At 42.2% G+C, this 14,731-nt stretch overlaps 1 protein-coding gene across 2 annotated transcripts in view; it reads right to left on the reverse strand.

The window, feature by feature from the left end:
• wwp2 (WW domain containing E3 ubiquitin protein ligase 2) overlaps positions 1-14,044 on the reverse strand; it is a 125,982-nt gene extending 111,938 nt beyond the window's left edge. For both annotated transcript variants that reach the window (XM_088938633.1, XM_088938632.1), the window contains exons 1-4: positions 13,990-14,044; positions 6,900-6,981; positions 3,743-3,899; positions 209-330 (exon numbers count right to left, since the gene is read on the reverse strand). In XM_088938633.1, coding sequence (XP_088794759.1) covers positions 209-330; positions 3,743-3,899; positions 6,900-6,969 — 349 coding nt within the window. In that variant the 5' untranslated portion in view covers positions 6,970-6,981; positions 13,990-14,044. The remainder of the gene's footprint in view (positions 1-208; positions 331-3,742; positions 3,900-6,899; positions 6,982-13,989) is intronic.
• Positions 14,045-14,731: the final 687 nt, after the last annotated feature.

The following is a 14,731-nucleotide window of genomic DNA, read 5'->3' on the forward strand; positions in this document are numbered from 1 at the left end:
GGGCTGGTCAGTGTGTTTTGCTGTGTGATTGTGCCATGTTATTACTGTGCATGCATTAACAGTACTGCGTCAGTGTGCATCAGTAGTAGACCGATGCACCTCAGAGGTCAGTGCAGCAGAGTGCCTGCGGCACTGAGAGCACCTCATGTTGGCGTTCTAGTGCGTTTGCTTCAGTGTGTGACTCTCACAGGGCCGGCACCACACTCACTCTTGCCATTGTTATTCTTGAGTGTGTCGTAGACGTCGATGGAGGCGCTGCCCAGCAGCTCGTTCCGCAGAGCGTGACAGCTCCACAGCTTCAGATCCAGGTGGCTCTGGGGCGTCACGTTCCTGCCGAGGGAGTCAGAAGCACAGTTAACCCACTATCAGCATCCTTTTTACTAGAATGAGTGAACATCCCTGCACCGAAGGCAGGGTACACTCTTGAAATTTAGTGCAGTGCTCTCACAAATGTAAAAACTTATCAAGATCTGAGCAAAGAAAAGAAATATTTCAGGCATGCTATTTAAGAAGAAAGTAGCTGGCACACTCAACAGGCATCATAAATTTAAGGCTGGGCATTAAATAAAAGCACTCTTGTTACAGTTTTCCTGACTTCTTCAATTTCACATGAATATTTTTATTGACTGCCCAGCCTTAAATAAAATCCCCATTTTACAACACTTTTTGAGTTTGCCAACTTCCTGCTTCTACTAACACTTAAAAGCCTGAGCTCTTGGTATTTTAAAATACTTTAATAAGAGGATAGGCTCAATTTAACTACAAGCACGTAACTGACACGATTGTAACCACACAATGATTAAGCATACTACAATACTTCAAGCTGTAGGAAAACGTGTTCATCACTAAATATTTCAATCTTAAGCACACAGGACACGTATAAATTAGTCCTCTTCTACATCTCAAGACGCTTAAACGAAAAGTTATAAAATCATTTAATAACACTTTTTTTATTGCAGTGATCAAACTTGTGCAATTACCACCCAGTGCTAGCACAGCTCTGAACAGTGACAACCCCGAGTTATTTTCCTGATAGGCATCATTATGAAGGAAAAGACTTGAGCTAGAAATCTCAAGTAACGTGTGCAGTGTTCACAGCAACGGAAAACTGGCACCAGGGTGGAATGTGAAAGAGTGAGCTATTTCTTCCCCACGCAACTTGCTTTCATGACATTATCTGCGGCTGAGGTTCATAACTTGTGCCTGAATTAGTTCTCAAAATAATTTCTGAACTTCTTGTCTCAATTTTCTTTTGCCCCACCAGTTTCCATACAAAATAAAATATTAGAAGGAACTTGGCCCAGCACAGAGAAGAATTTCTCTGAAACGTACACAGCACAATCGGCAAGGCTGTTAGATTACTTCCAAGATTTGCCATTTACTAAACATTGCAAAACAAAAAATTGAGCCGTACAAGAATTAGCTAAATGCAAACTGAGTTTACAAAAAACTAAATCACAGTTCTGTCTAAACCTTTTTTACGCTGTTCGGCATTTCATGCAAACAAGCTTCATAAATGGTTTGTGCATTCACGTTATTTTACAATTTTAATGGGAATATTAAAATCATCAGTATCACAGGAAAACAAAAACACCACATCCAGATGTGTTACTTTTATGTCTAGACAGCTATGAAAACATAATCCAGAAATCCCCAACACAATGTATGAAAGAGAAATCAATGTTTTGCCAAAAAGACATATAACCATCATTCAGTCTATTTTACACAGAACACACACAAAGTACTCATAAATTATATATGAATCTAGTCCTGCAAAAAGCTTTCTGCCATTTTGTTCCAAAATCAATGACAGGTACTGTATACACTCACTTGAAGGAAAAACCCTGGCTGCATTTAGAGCACTGGTCAACTGGGATAGATGTGGGTTTATATTCCAGGTGAAACAGTGGTCTTGTATCCTTGAATTGATCCAGTGAAGTACCCAGCTGCACAAATGAGTGCAAATTTAAGTTGTTTGATAAAATCACCAGCCAAACAAACTGAGTGTGGTGTACACCAAACGAAGAAAGCCCTGCCACCTCAAACACTCTCGGTGCTGGTAGCGGCAGGGAGCTCCCAGCGGGCACTGTATTGCAATCCCCAACTCCTGTGAGCTTACAGGACTTAGCCCAGACCAGAACCAGTGGTCTCCAAACTACAGGCAATAACTTACACTGAACATTGTTGACTGCCTGTGAAAGATTTTTTTTCTCCTTGTTTAAAATATAGCAAAACCAAACCTCTAGCTTGTTAGACTTTTTGTGCTGCCCTCAAAATAACAGATACAGCAAAGAAAAAGAATACAGCCCAATCTCTCTGGTATATCATCAAAACTGTGCAAAATTAAAAAGACATTTTTATGTCAGTGTTGAGTTAAAAGACCAAATAGCCTGATGATAGGTTTTCTTCCAAAACCGCTCTGTTTTGGATTGGACAGAAGGAAAGAAGTTCAGATAAGGGAGATGTTAGATGGGAGTGGTCACTACTACTAAATGTACAGTATGCCTCAAAAGAACTTTCTGATGTAACAGTCTTATATATATTGAAACAACAGATGCAAAGTCACAGACAGTTACTTTAAAAGCTGTGTGGACCACTCTATTCAGCTGTTTTATCCTTGAGAGGCTCTGTTCCCAAACCAGGCCACAACAGAAAAGGTTAACACACTCTCAACTGCTACCCTGTAAAAGAGACCATGGCTTCCTGAGACACGCTAAACGTTCTGAGCAGCCTGAGAAAATAATGGGCTTTTTTCACATTATGGTGTACAGTGGCCTCCCATTTCAAGGTAGAGGAAATTGTTGTGCCAAGAAACTTAAAGATATCTGCCATCTCCACTCCCTGATCATCAATCACTAGAGGTTGTAATTCAGTCTTGTCATGTCCGAGATCAAAGATTACCTTTTTGGTTTTACTTTTTATTTCACCAGAGAGTGTTTGACAGTGACTTCCTTCCTCTACAGACATTCATTGTTTTTTGTTATTAGCCCCGCCAGGGTAGTATCATCCACAAACTTGATTTAATTTAGATACACAGTCATTAGTATACAAGGAGTACAGAAGTGGTGATAGACAGCAGGTTTGGGGAGCATCCATATTTAATTATATTTTGCCAAAAATGTTTACGTGTAGAATGCTGCAGATGCTGATGTTTACTGCATCCTAATTTGGATTAGTGTTATTTACATCAGATGCTGCAAATACATCTGTCCATCTGAAGAGTGATAGTAAAAGAACGATGAATATACTGAGGACTTAATACTGAGGTAAAGCTGCTTGATAGTGACACGCCCTGACAATTCTATACGTACGACATATACTGTAATTAACCTGTTAGACACACACTGAGTGACAACTCTGCCCCAGGCCAGAGCACAATCCTGTTCCCAATCGAGGAGAAGAAAGATCATCTCCAGATATCTCGGTTGAGTTTTCAGCCCCCCTTTCCATGAGAGCCATGGAGGAAAACACACTCACTTGACATTCCCATCCTAGACAGAATCTTGGAAGGACCTGCGCCTGAACCTCTGTAATTAATTTTAATTGCGCTTTGATTACTGGAAGCCCTTAAATTTCAGACAACCCACATGCCAGATGGAGGCGTTTTTCCTTGCTTCTTCATTTTTTCTTGCGAGAAGGGCCTTGCAATCGTTTGCTCCCGCGCTGCACATAAAAAAAAAGGAATTGCAGAGGTCCGGAGAATGGCACATCTGAGGCGATGGGCACGTGGGGAGGCACTTACAGAGTGAGGTCCTCGTTCCACTGCAGCTCGGGGTGTCCACAGCGTTTGCCCGTCTTCTTGGTCTCACTGGAGAGCCCGTCGGCTGTCACCTCCACGAAGGAGTTCAAGCGAGAGTGGCGGCTCGGGGACTTGGGCGACTGGGGCTTCGCCGACAGCACTGCAGCGAGAAGGATGTGAGAAGGATGGAGTCAGTGGAGAAGGCAAAGGAGAGAGGGAGAGCCAGCCTGTCATCAGAAGAAAGAACAGCCACAGTGTACCAGGATGTAACACTGTGAAAGAATGAGAGAGCGTACGAGAGAGAGGAAGACACAGCCAGTGTAAGAGTCGCAGAGACAGTGAGATTGGGTAGTTTTGGTGTTACACCTGACCAAACTATTCCTTTTTCAACACACACCATTATGTCCAATATGGATAACCATAAGATTATATTACAATCACACTCTTAATAGCTACCTGCATTTAAAACAATATAACCATAGGTTATTATTGTCTTTGAGAAGAGAGACACCAATCTGAGCAGATACACTTTAACCCAGGGTGGTGACTCTGACTCTTCAGGTGCCGACAAAAACAGTAACACGCAGTTATGACAGTGCTGCTGCTGTATTGATAATGATGAGCACACATATGCAGCAGGAAAACTGGCAGGACTTCCATCACACGGCAGGCTGTAATACAAGACAAGACTAGACAAGAAGCTAGATATTTCAGCATTTTTGTTTTGTAAATATGCACTAACAAAGAGGCAAAATTTAAATTTTAACATATATTCTGCTCTCCTGCTTCTTCAGTAGAATTTGTACAAGATCCTGAATTAAAGTACTGGGCAACAGATTTTAAGCTGATACAGGGGTAACAGTAATCCACAGTTTCCACTGAAGGCATGAGGCACAAAGAGAAACCACACCATCTAGTGGTAGTTGTTTGCATCACTTTGGGCTTTATAGACACCGAGAACCAGAAGGGAAAATAAGATTCCATGGGATCATCTTTTGATTAGCAACACTTCAACATTACTTTTCTGACCATGACACCCCTTTAAACTTATTCTGAGCCCATTGTGTTATTTAATTAAATGACTCCCAAATCAATTTGTACAAGATGGAAACAAAAATCAGTTCAGTTGCTCTGATCTTAACATCTTCATTAGGAGACACTGACTTTCTCCTCATGCATAATTCTGAAACAGTAATGACAGAGGAGGCATCGTGCGTTCCTTCTTGTCCCCGCCAGTTTAACCAGCCTTGCATTTCCCGATTTTTCTCATCGATGCTGGTCTTCTCACATCTACAGCAAATAACGCTCATGCTGCCCATTCACAGATCACAGGAGCGGTATTTCAGCGTCCAACAGTATAACGAGAACTACCCAGGTTGTACTGAAAACTTCTGCCTTTTTTAGGATGCAACAATGACTTGAAAAGCACAAACTGTGGATTTAAGATGTATGCTTTTTCAAAGAACTATCATGTATGTTAAATGTCCTGACTGACCAGCCTATCAAGTCTTTGTCTGTTTGAAATTTGTCAAAAGGACATAAGTATGACAATTAAGCGGAGGCAATTCAGCACATTTGATTTACTGTTTTGTAGTGCAGGTAGAACAGGAACCCAGACACCCAGTTCATGTTGACACAGCACACCTGATTTGAGTTTTAGTCAGAATCTTTATTGGAGACTGAACCAGACTTTACAGATACCAGTAAGGAACAGTAAGAATCATATAAGCATTTAGGAAAGATTAGTCTTCAATCCTAGATAGCTGTGAAAAGCAGTTTCTACCTTTTTAGATATTTCTGAAGTGTGGCTTGGAGAAAGGGGTTAAAACTGGTCCAATCAAACTTTAATTTGAGTGCAAAGCTATTCTGATCTTAAAGATACAGGGAAAACCTGTTGATAGACACTTTGTAGGACTAAAGGTGAGAATCCTTGATCAAGCATCTGCTTCTTAGAGGCTGTAACAGATGTTCTCTGTACCACAGTCCCACAGAGGCAGTTTGGGCTTCTAATTCTTCCACTAAATCAAGAATTATCCATAATAATTAGAAAGATTTTACTGTATCTCAAGATCTCAAGTTCTATAAGCTTTTACATTTTATTTCTCGGAGACAGAAGCCATTTTGTTTCTTTTTGTTTTCACTGACATATTTCATTTGTGGAAAAAATATAACAAAAAAAACATCCACATTAAACATCACTCCACTTCTTTTAAGAAATGTGTTTTGACAGCCTCATTTTTTCAACCGGTGACAGTAATCCCCTTGGGTTAGTAGACACGACAATATGGGATACAACTGCATGAAAACAAACCAGACTGAAGTTAATAACAAACTCTGAATCTAGTTTTGTGTGTATTAGAGGGGTAGCAAAAGAAAAAGAACAAGCCAATATTGGCAAACAAAAGCAACAGGACAGCAATCAAGATTTGCATGTACTGTTGTAACATACAGGTTCCATACATCCTTTGATAACACTAGCAAGCCCTCATTTAGAAAACTGCACACAACTTTGTTTGTCAAGTTAAAGAAAACATATTGCTGCTCTGGAAGTAGGCTATTTGAAATATCAACAATAATGCCAGATGTTTCAATGACTGTGTAATTTTTCTTCTGATTTTCAAATGTAAATGCACCCAGTCACAGTCGTCAGCACCTCACAGTTCACAGTCAATAACAGTTCCCTGTGAAGTATGCTTCTCAATGAGGAATACTGCAGAGCATCAAGTCTTTGATTAGTCAAGGTCCTTGGATACTGTCGCAAAATGAAGTTTATTGAAGTGAAATGCAAATAAATTGAAAACGGCAAGAAGTGATTACTTCCGCCAAGTTTCTTCTTTTCTCTTTGTACCTTAGGATGAGCTATACTTCTGTTCACTTGCAAGAAACCATACCGCAGAAGACCAAAGTCTGATGTGTTTCTTAAGAGAAAATGTGACCAGCAGGACTAACTCTTCTGGCAACTGCAAGTTCTGAATTTTATTATCCGACCAACAGACAAAAGATGCAATATATATTTTAATTGCACATTCGCAGACTACACAGTATTTTTGTGCAAATTTGTGAGGGATTCTTACAGTGCTCTCATACCTTCTTAGCACAACCCTTGGCTTGGACTCCCATGGTGTACACAAGATGCAATAATGCAGAAGAGGTTGCCTACCTTTCAAGGTCAACTGTGACTTTTCGGAGCTCTGGCCAACACCAGACCTGCTCGAACTGGCAGATGCCATGTCATTACAGCTCTGTGGACACAGGAAAATATTAATGTTAGTGGTGCAGAGCATTTTCTAAAAACATCTGATCTCCTTGTAGTTTTAAAACCCATATTGTTTTTCTGTGAAGCTCCACTCAGCTCCAGCTATCACATTGCACCAGGAGGTAAGAGGAGCAGCTCGCTGGAGAGTCGTGCACGCCACAGGAAGAGGAGCAGCTCCACAGCAGCTCACAGGAGAGTCAGAGCATGCCACAGGAAGAGGAGCAGCTCGCTGGAGAGTCAGTGCATGCCACAGGAAGAGGAGCAGCTTGCTGGAGAGTCGTGCACGCCACAGGAAGAGGAGCAGCTCCACAGCAGCTCACAGGAGAGTCAGAGCATGCCACAGGAAGAGGAGCAGCTCGCTGGAGAGTCAGTGCATGCCACAGGAAGAGGAGCAGCTCGCTGGAGAGTCGTGCACGCCACAGGAAGAGGAGCAGCTCCACAGCAGCTCACAGGAGAGTCAGAGCATGCCACAGGAAGAGGAGCAGCTCGCTGGAGAGTCAGTGCATGCCACAGGAAGAGGAGCAGCTCGCTGGAGAGTCGTGCACGCCACAAGAAGAGGAGCAGCTCCACAGCGGCTCGCAGGAGAGTCTGGGCACACTGCAGGAAGAGGAGCAGCTCGCAGGAGAGTCGGTGCACGCCACAGGAAACGGAGCAGCTCCACAGCGGCTCGCAGGGGAGTCAGAGCACACTGCAGGAAGAGGAGCAGCTCCACAGCAGCTCACAGGAGAGTCAGAGCACACTGCAGGAAGAGGAGCAGCTATACAGCAGCTCGCAGGAGACTCCATGCACGCTGCAGAAAGGGCACCTCTCTCACTGAAGGCCTGCGGGTATTCATCACGCTGGAGTTGCAGTTTCTCTGGAATTCAAGCAGGCCCTGCCCAGCTAAGGCACACAATACCACAGAGGCTCCCTGCCAACTGCACCACACCACTTGGAGAATCCAAGTCGGGAGGTGGTATTGTCCAGCCCTGAGACAAAGACATTTGGGACTCCAGACTAACACTACAATTCCAGAAAACACGTTTACTGAGCCACTTTAAAGCCTCTTAGGTGTTACTCTTCACACATGTCCAGAAGAATGGAAGATGGAAGATTAAGAAGGTACCGTTCAGTATTTGGGTAAGGTTAAAGTTTGAGTTAGTCCTATATTGGGAGCAGTAGGAGGTATTACTGTACCCAAGGACAACAGCAATGCCAACTACCACTAATATTAATTCAGAAAAACATGAAAATCTAAAGACAGATATTGAAACAGGATCACTATAGAAAATCACCATTAAATGAGTGTTTTCTTCCCCCAAATCACACTTTATCTAAAACCTTTTACCAGCACGCGTTGAAATATTGTTAGACTAAGCTAGAATTTCAAGACGGAAAACCAAACCAGACAATGGATTCGGGTTCAAGATAGCGATTGTATTTGAAAGCACCAAGACAAAGTTCCTGTTAGCAAGATGGCAGCCATAAATATTTTGTTCTCATGTGTTTTGGCTTTGTCTTATTTTAATGAAATTCTGCAGCATTGTCTAAATATGATTATGAATGAAATCAGAGAATGACTGCTTCCAAACACATCTCAAAGTATTTTTAACCCGTGGGCTTTACCCTCAAAGTGTAAAGATCTAGCACTCCCTCCACAGTCTTATTTCAGTTCAGTTTTAGTTATGGATGGGTAAAAAAGTAGGACCTCCACGATACACCTGGTTTTACAAGCCACAAGACTCAAGTGATCCAAAAGACAGCTAAATGGTCCAGTTTTCCCAAAACACTTCTGCACATCTGTAGCTTTGATATCCCCATCTAGGTGCAGACTGTCAGGGATTCTCAGTAATTAGGTGACAATCTAATTAAAGCATCTGATTGTTCTTATCCCCCCTGCTTTAAACCCTCTTCGAGTTCAAGCAATTGAACAGCTTACTCCTACGGGTCATTATCAAACAGGATCATGTTATTCTCCCACAGAGAAAAAGAGAATTGAAATGATTACCCCTTGTACATTATGATTAATTCCTTCTCAATAATTACTCTATAAACTTGGACCCTATAAGAACACATACAGTAACAACGGATTACAAAACCATCAAAAAGGCTGATGTGTACAACATATATTGTTGTGTAACTTTGCTTATTAATAAAAACATTTAAGATTCTGTGCTGTATGTTTCTTCCAAATAAATAATATGCCATAACTTGTGTGGCATTACACTCAAAAGAACCCCCTGGTATAAACAGTGCTTTTGAACCGTGAACACAGGACATGGCCCCAAATCCATTGCTCCAGCTTAGATATCTCTTAATAAAATTTAATAAAAGGGGTTTAATAAAACAGAGGCCTTTTATTCTAGAGGGGTTATGTTCATTTGCTTGTTTTAACATGCACAATTGTCCATGCTGTGAGAACTTACCAATGTCCCTCATCTTTTACAATTTACAGCTCAACCATAAATTCCTATTAAGACTTCAAAATGGGTTATTTTTCAGAAAATGCCAGCGTTCCACAGCCACCACCATATAGGATATAGAGGCGCACTTCTTCCTTTGTGAACTACACCAGGTGAGTCATGGCGGCTTTAGTCTTCAGATTAATCCTAACAAACACAAAATAGCCAATGAATCAACAGTTACCACTTTAAAGCTCCAAAGCCTCTGGTCAGTCTGAGAAAGCTTATAGTTAACATCAATTAAACCCAATTTTGTTAAAACAGCTTTGACAGGTGAGTTTTTTACTGCAGTATTTTGTGATCTTAAAAAAAAAATGCCAAGACATACCAAGTCCCAAGACTCACATGATGACAGTATGCCATTCAAACCATCACAGCTGGCCATCTTCTAGATCAGCACTGCATCAAGCTCAGTTTTTGATAGATCCCAGAACATGTGCTTCCTCAGCAAGGTTTGATAATTAGGTCTTTAATTCTTTGTGCACAATAAGTCTCCAGTTATGTCCTTGTATTTGCATGCAGACTGGAATAGTTGCTAGGGTCAGCTACTTCAACAGCTTTACAATGAGCCCCAATCACATCTCCGAGACTGAAAAAGATTTAAGACTATAATCAAGATTCTCTCCTGGAATTAGTCTTTCCTGCTTCTCTTTACATTTTATTCAACATCCCTTTTAAAACGTGGGGGCACAGCTGCAGGTAGTATTCCAGGTGTGGTCCGACTAGAGCGCTGTGCAGTTTTTTAGAATCACCTCCATAGGCCTGCAGTGCTTTCTTTCTATATACAGATATCCAGCTTGCAGCTCAGCCTTTCACATCATGCTGGTGGCCATGCACAAGGTTGTAGCAATACCCATGGAAGCAGAACTGCAAGAAAACTGGATAATTACTTTCTTTCTGGGCAGCACATTGAACTGAATGTGTGGGCTGAGCTTCTGTATATTTTGTAGGAGGTCAAATGCATATAAAGTACCAAGAGTATATAAACACGATTCATCCAACCAGTCACTTCATCAGGCGCCAGCAAACAGCAAACGCAAGATTGCAAAGATGGTTTGCAAACAAATCAATGCATTACATTAAAAGATGAATGCATGGCAGAAAATCTGTAATTCATACAACTTGGTAAACACACACAACACAATACTCCTTAAATAAACCTATATGCACTCCTTTATTTTTCTGCAATTTGCAGTGAAATAAATAATCCAGCCCACCTACCCCACAAGTGCATCCAAAACAAAAGTCTAATTACGAACTCCTGCTATGAAAAAACCTTTTAGAAATGGGCGTGCACTCAGTATACATTTTAAAGAAAGCACAAATGTGGGGCTTCAAATCGGCTGGCACATAGACACACACTGGCTGTAAATTGAGGTTTGGAAGGGCCAACAAATTTCAGTGGCAATATGAAAATATTATTCATAGTTTGAAGTGTCTCATAAACCGGAGAAGATGGTAACCAATTCTAACAAAGCCAAAACACATGGGGACAATTTAGCCAACATCAACAAACATCATAGGTTTTAGTGACTAATTTCACAGGGAATAACCTGACGTGACTCGGAACACAACCACAAAGTGCTGCCGAAATACGTTGCCCGTCATGCAGACGGCACTAAGGAACATACCTCCCCCTCCATACAAAATCAGAAAGGTGCAGAAAGGTTTTGACCCAGATAAAGCTGTTGCCCAGTGATTTAAATGGATCCAATTAACATACATAACATGCACAACAAGGTATATTTAGTGTAATTACTGGACCTCCATTCAAATACATGGGCCAATGACCACAAAGATCAGGGCAGAATTAGAGTAATACGATATATCTGGATTTGCATAACAAAAATAGAGGTGCAGTGTTATCCTAGGCATGCCGATATCCAGAAAGGCTTCAGACTCATAGGCCTATATAGTATTAGCACTAATGATTCAAGAAGAATTAGAACTAAAAATACATGGGAGAAGTAATGCTCACTTTAATGTGGGAGGACTTTCTGCATCACAGGAACCACATTTTAAAAGCATATGGCTTGTCTTTGGTGCGTCAACAACTGGCTTCTTAGTAATTAGCTCTGAAACAGCAGTAACAGGAGTCAAGAGGAGCCACAGCAGCAAGAGCTAATGTGTCAAATCACCATGTAAAAAGGTGGCTGTGGAGGATCACACCAAAGAAGCACTATCACTAGTAAATGAGAGAAGTGGAAGATGCACAAGAATTTCTCCATTGAAAGAAAATGCCTCAGGCAGCCAGTAACCAGTCAATATGTTTTCTTATTTTCCATAGTTATGTCAGTCTTGCAAGGATGTGAACTGGAAACTGGACAAATCTGCTGCTTTGGACACATCAGCAAGCCGTTGCACGGAGCACACACAGGCTACCTTACCTCAAGACTCAAAACCTTCTTATTTAAGATAAGATCACTTTATTGGCCATATACAATCTCTTGTATGAGGAATTTGTCTTTTCGCATACCCCAGCTTGCTCTCCATGAGACACACAGACAGGAAGAGAAGCTTGGGGGTCAGAGTGCAGGGTCTTAAATGTTTTATACGGTGCCCCTGGAGCAGCTGGGGTTATAGGCCTTGCTCAGGGGCCCAACGGAGTAGGATTCCTCGGGTGGCCGCGGGATACGAACCGACAACCTTCCAGCCACAGGCGCAGATCCTCAGCCACAGAGCCACCGCACCGCCCCCTTTAAACAATATAAAATCTTCTAAATGATATTTAGCATGCCGTTTAGAAGGGCTTCTATTTAATTGGTTCTGCGTCTGCCCCTTTGTCTTCCTACTGCATTCCAAACTCACACTGTAATCGTGTAACTCTGCTTTCTTCTCTCATAGAGCACTTTTTTTCTTACTATAAAGTGCTTTTGAGAAGCCAGTTTTAAAAGCACTACATAAAATAAAGCTCGTTACTACCTCATGCTATACACAGAAACTAGAACCAACACAGTATGCAAGAAACCTGCTGTGAATCAAACACACACACCTTATAGTTAAGCCTCCTGCAATACTGAAAGCACTCAAAACTTCAGCCTGGCTCGAAAAAGGTTGTAGTGCCATCTATTCAAAACTAGGTCCCATTGGAAAATAAGCAACCGGGCTTTTCAATCACCAGTCAGGTGACAGAGGCACTGGCTTTTACCACTATTCCGACACAGACTGCGTTTCAGCTTTATACGTTTTCCGTCTTACTAATCCTTTGTGAATCGGGCTCAAGGATGACAGATCCGTGCTTTAATAGAATGCTTTACCAAAGCACTTCAGATCCTTAGGTTCATAGGAGGGAACCCACTTCTTCCCTCACTGAAGCGCTACCCCACCTGGATGACATGCGACAGCAGATCAGGTGAGGAAGCGATAGCCACAGACCTAATTAACACTCTCCGACACCAATGCTGGCTGATACTCACTTACGGATTAGGCGTTGCGTGATTGGACGGATTGCATGGGTAGAAATACCCCCTTTGCATTGCGTCTTCAATTAGTTTACTTATTTGAAATCTTTACCACAAAGCAGGGAATGCACTGTGTGCGCCATCAATAAGTTTTGAAGTCTGGCCCCAAAACAGTAACAGATATAATTTAATAGATTGAATTTAAAAAAAAAAATGACGAAAGCTGGAGATGCTTATCAGCAGAACAATCGTCTTCCAGCATGCTGTCTACGAAGATTCCTTGATCAGAACAGGGATGGCGGCACATCTTGAGTAACCCAGCATTAGTTTCTGTTTCCCCTGCCGTCCTTAGGACCGACCTCTGCTGACCATGAAATACCCTCCCCGCTCAAGAGACGCTTTGTGTACAAGCAGCCCTTCCTGCGAGTATTACGACCCAGGAGAGACTTCAATACCGCAGTCCTGTGCACAGCTGACGAAATTACATTTTCACTTCGCAGGTGGAAGACGCCAGCCTTACGTACGATATATCTTTACCTGCATGCGAGGAAATCAATCAAGCAGTAATTTTATCCTTCCTTTTAAAGACAACTCCGGTATGGGAGATGAATAATATTGTAGTAGTATAGTTCTGGATGCCAAAAGGAGTCAGAAGAGAGTACGTTACAACACCGAACTCTCCATGACTAAACGGTGCGAAATGTTTCCTCATTTTTGCTTGCTAAATGCGGCAACAAACACACCTTAAACTGCGTGCTCCGAGAAATAAGGAAGAAACAGAGCTACAGTATCACTACGACTCGGGTTTCAGTCCTACACACCGCACCTCTGTTCTTGCGTACGTTACAATCCCTGGACACCCCCGGGCACTGCAGACTGAACCCCCATATGAGCACGTCAGCCCCGCGTTTCCTCTGTATCGCGAATGGGAACAAAACAAACGCTGCTGTCTGTTACCAATACGTATCCGGACTAGAATAACACACACAAGCCACAAGCAAGGAGGCAGCACTTCTCAGCACGGTAGCAAAGCAAGCTTCAGTAATCTGACCCTCCGTAAGAGAAAAGGTGTCACTTTGGAGAAAGCCGGCTCCAGACAGAGGGGAAGCTTATCGCGGTAGAGAAATACAATTTCCAAAAGCTCTGGCGTACCTTGCTCCTGCTCAGCTCCGGTGCCTCTAGTTAACTTTCATTTCCGCCTCAATGTCAGAGTCACATGACTCCGGCTGGAGAGCCGCAAAGCCTTTCGGGAAGCAGCGGAGTGCAGCCCGATCGTCTCTGGCTAGAATATGATTATTCGTTTTATTCCGTGGTATTAGTAGGGACCCTTCAATTTTAACACAAACGAGACTGGAATCCGGAGTTGTTATGTTTAGCGTTGCTGCAGATCCTCTAGTTCACCGTTTCGTTACTAATTTGGTAACCTTTCCTGATGTATGTCAAAAAGACAGCTGAGAACATCACAATGCCTGCCGAGTAGATCTCTGGGAACCTCATCGTGTGACAACATAGAGTTAGAAACAAAGTCTTGTCATGGAAGTTTGCCCCCGTTTAACTGGTACTCCCTACTGGGCCTAAATTAAATGAAAACAAGTCTCCAGTATCTACACTATGGAAAGTACAGTACCTCATGAGATAATTGAAAGATGGGATGAAGACATGGTTTAATCCAAACGCTGCTCATTATTCAGGGATGTTGGATTCAAATCCGGGAAGGTCATGGCATTGATTTTCATTCCAAATCATTTCTTTTCAATCCAAACCAGCTCATTAAGGGATTTAACCAATGTACCAACCCCTCCCCCGGGTGATGGTCCTTAACTGTAAACACAGTGGCCCTCCAGGACTTGATTACCCTGTCGTAGAGAATCACAGCTGTTCTGGTTATTCTTCA

Source organism: Atractosteus spatula, chromosome 21, assembly GCF_055471065.1.
Source record: "Atractosteus spatula isolate fAtrSpa1 chromosome 21, fAtrSpa1.hap1, whole genome shotgun sequence".
NCBI classification, from domain to species: Eukaryota; Metazoa; Chordata; class Actinopteri; order Semionotiformes; family Lepisosteidae; genus Atractosteus; species Atractosteus spatula.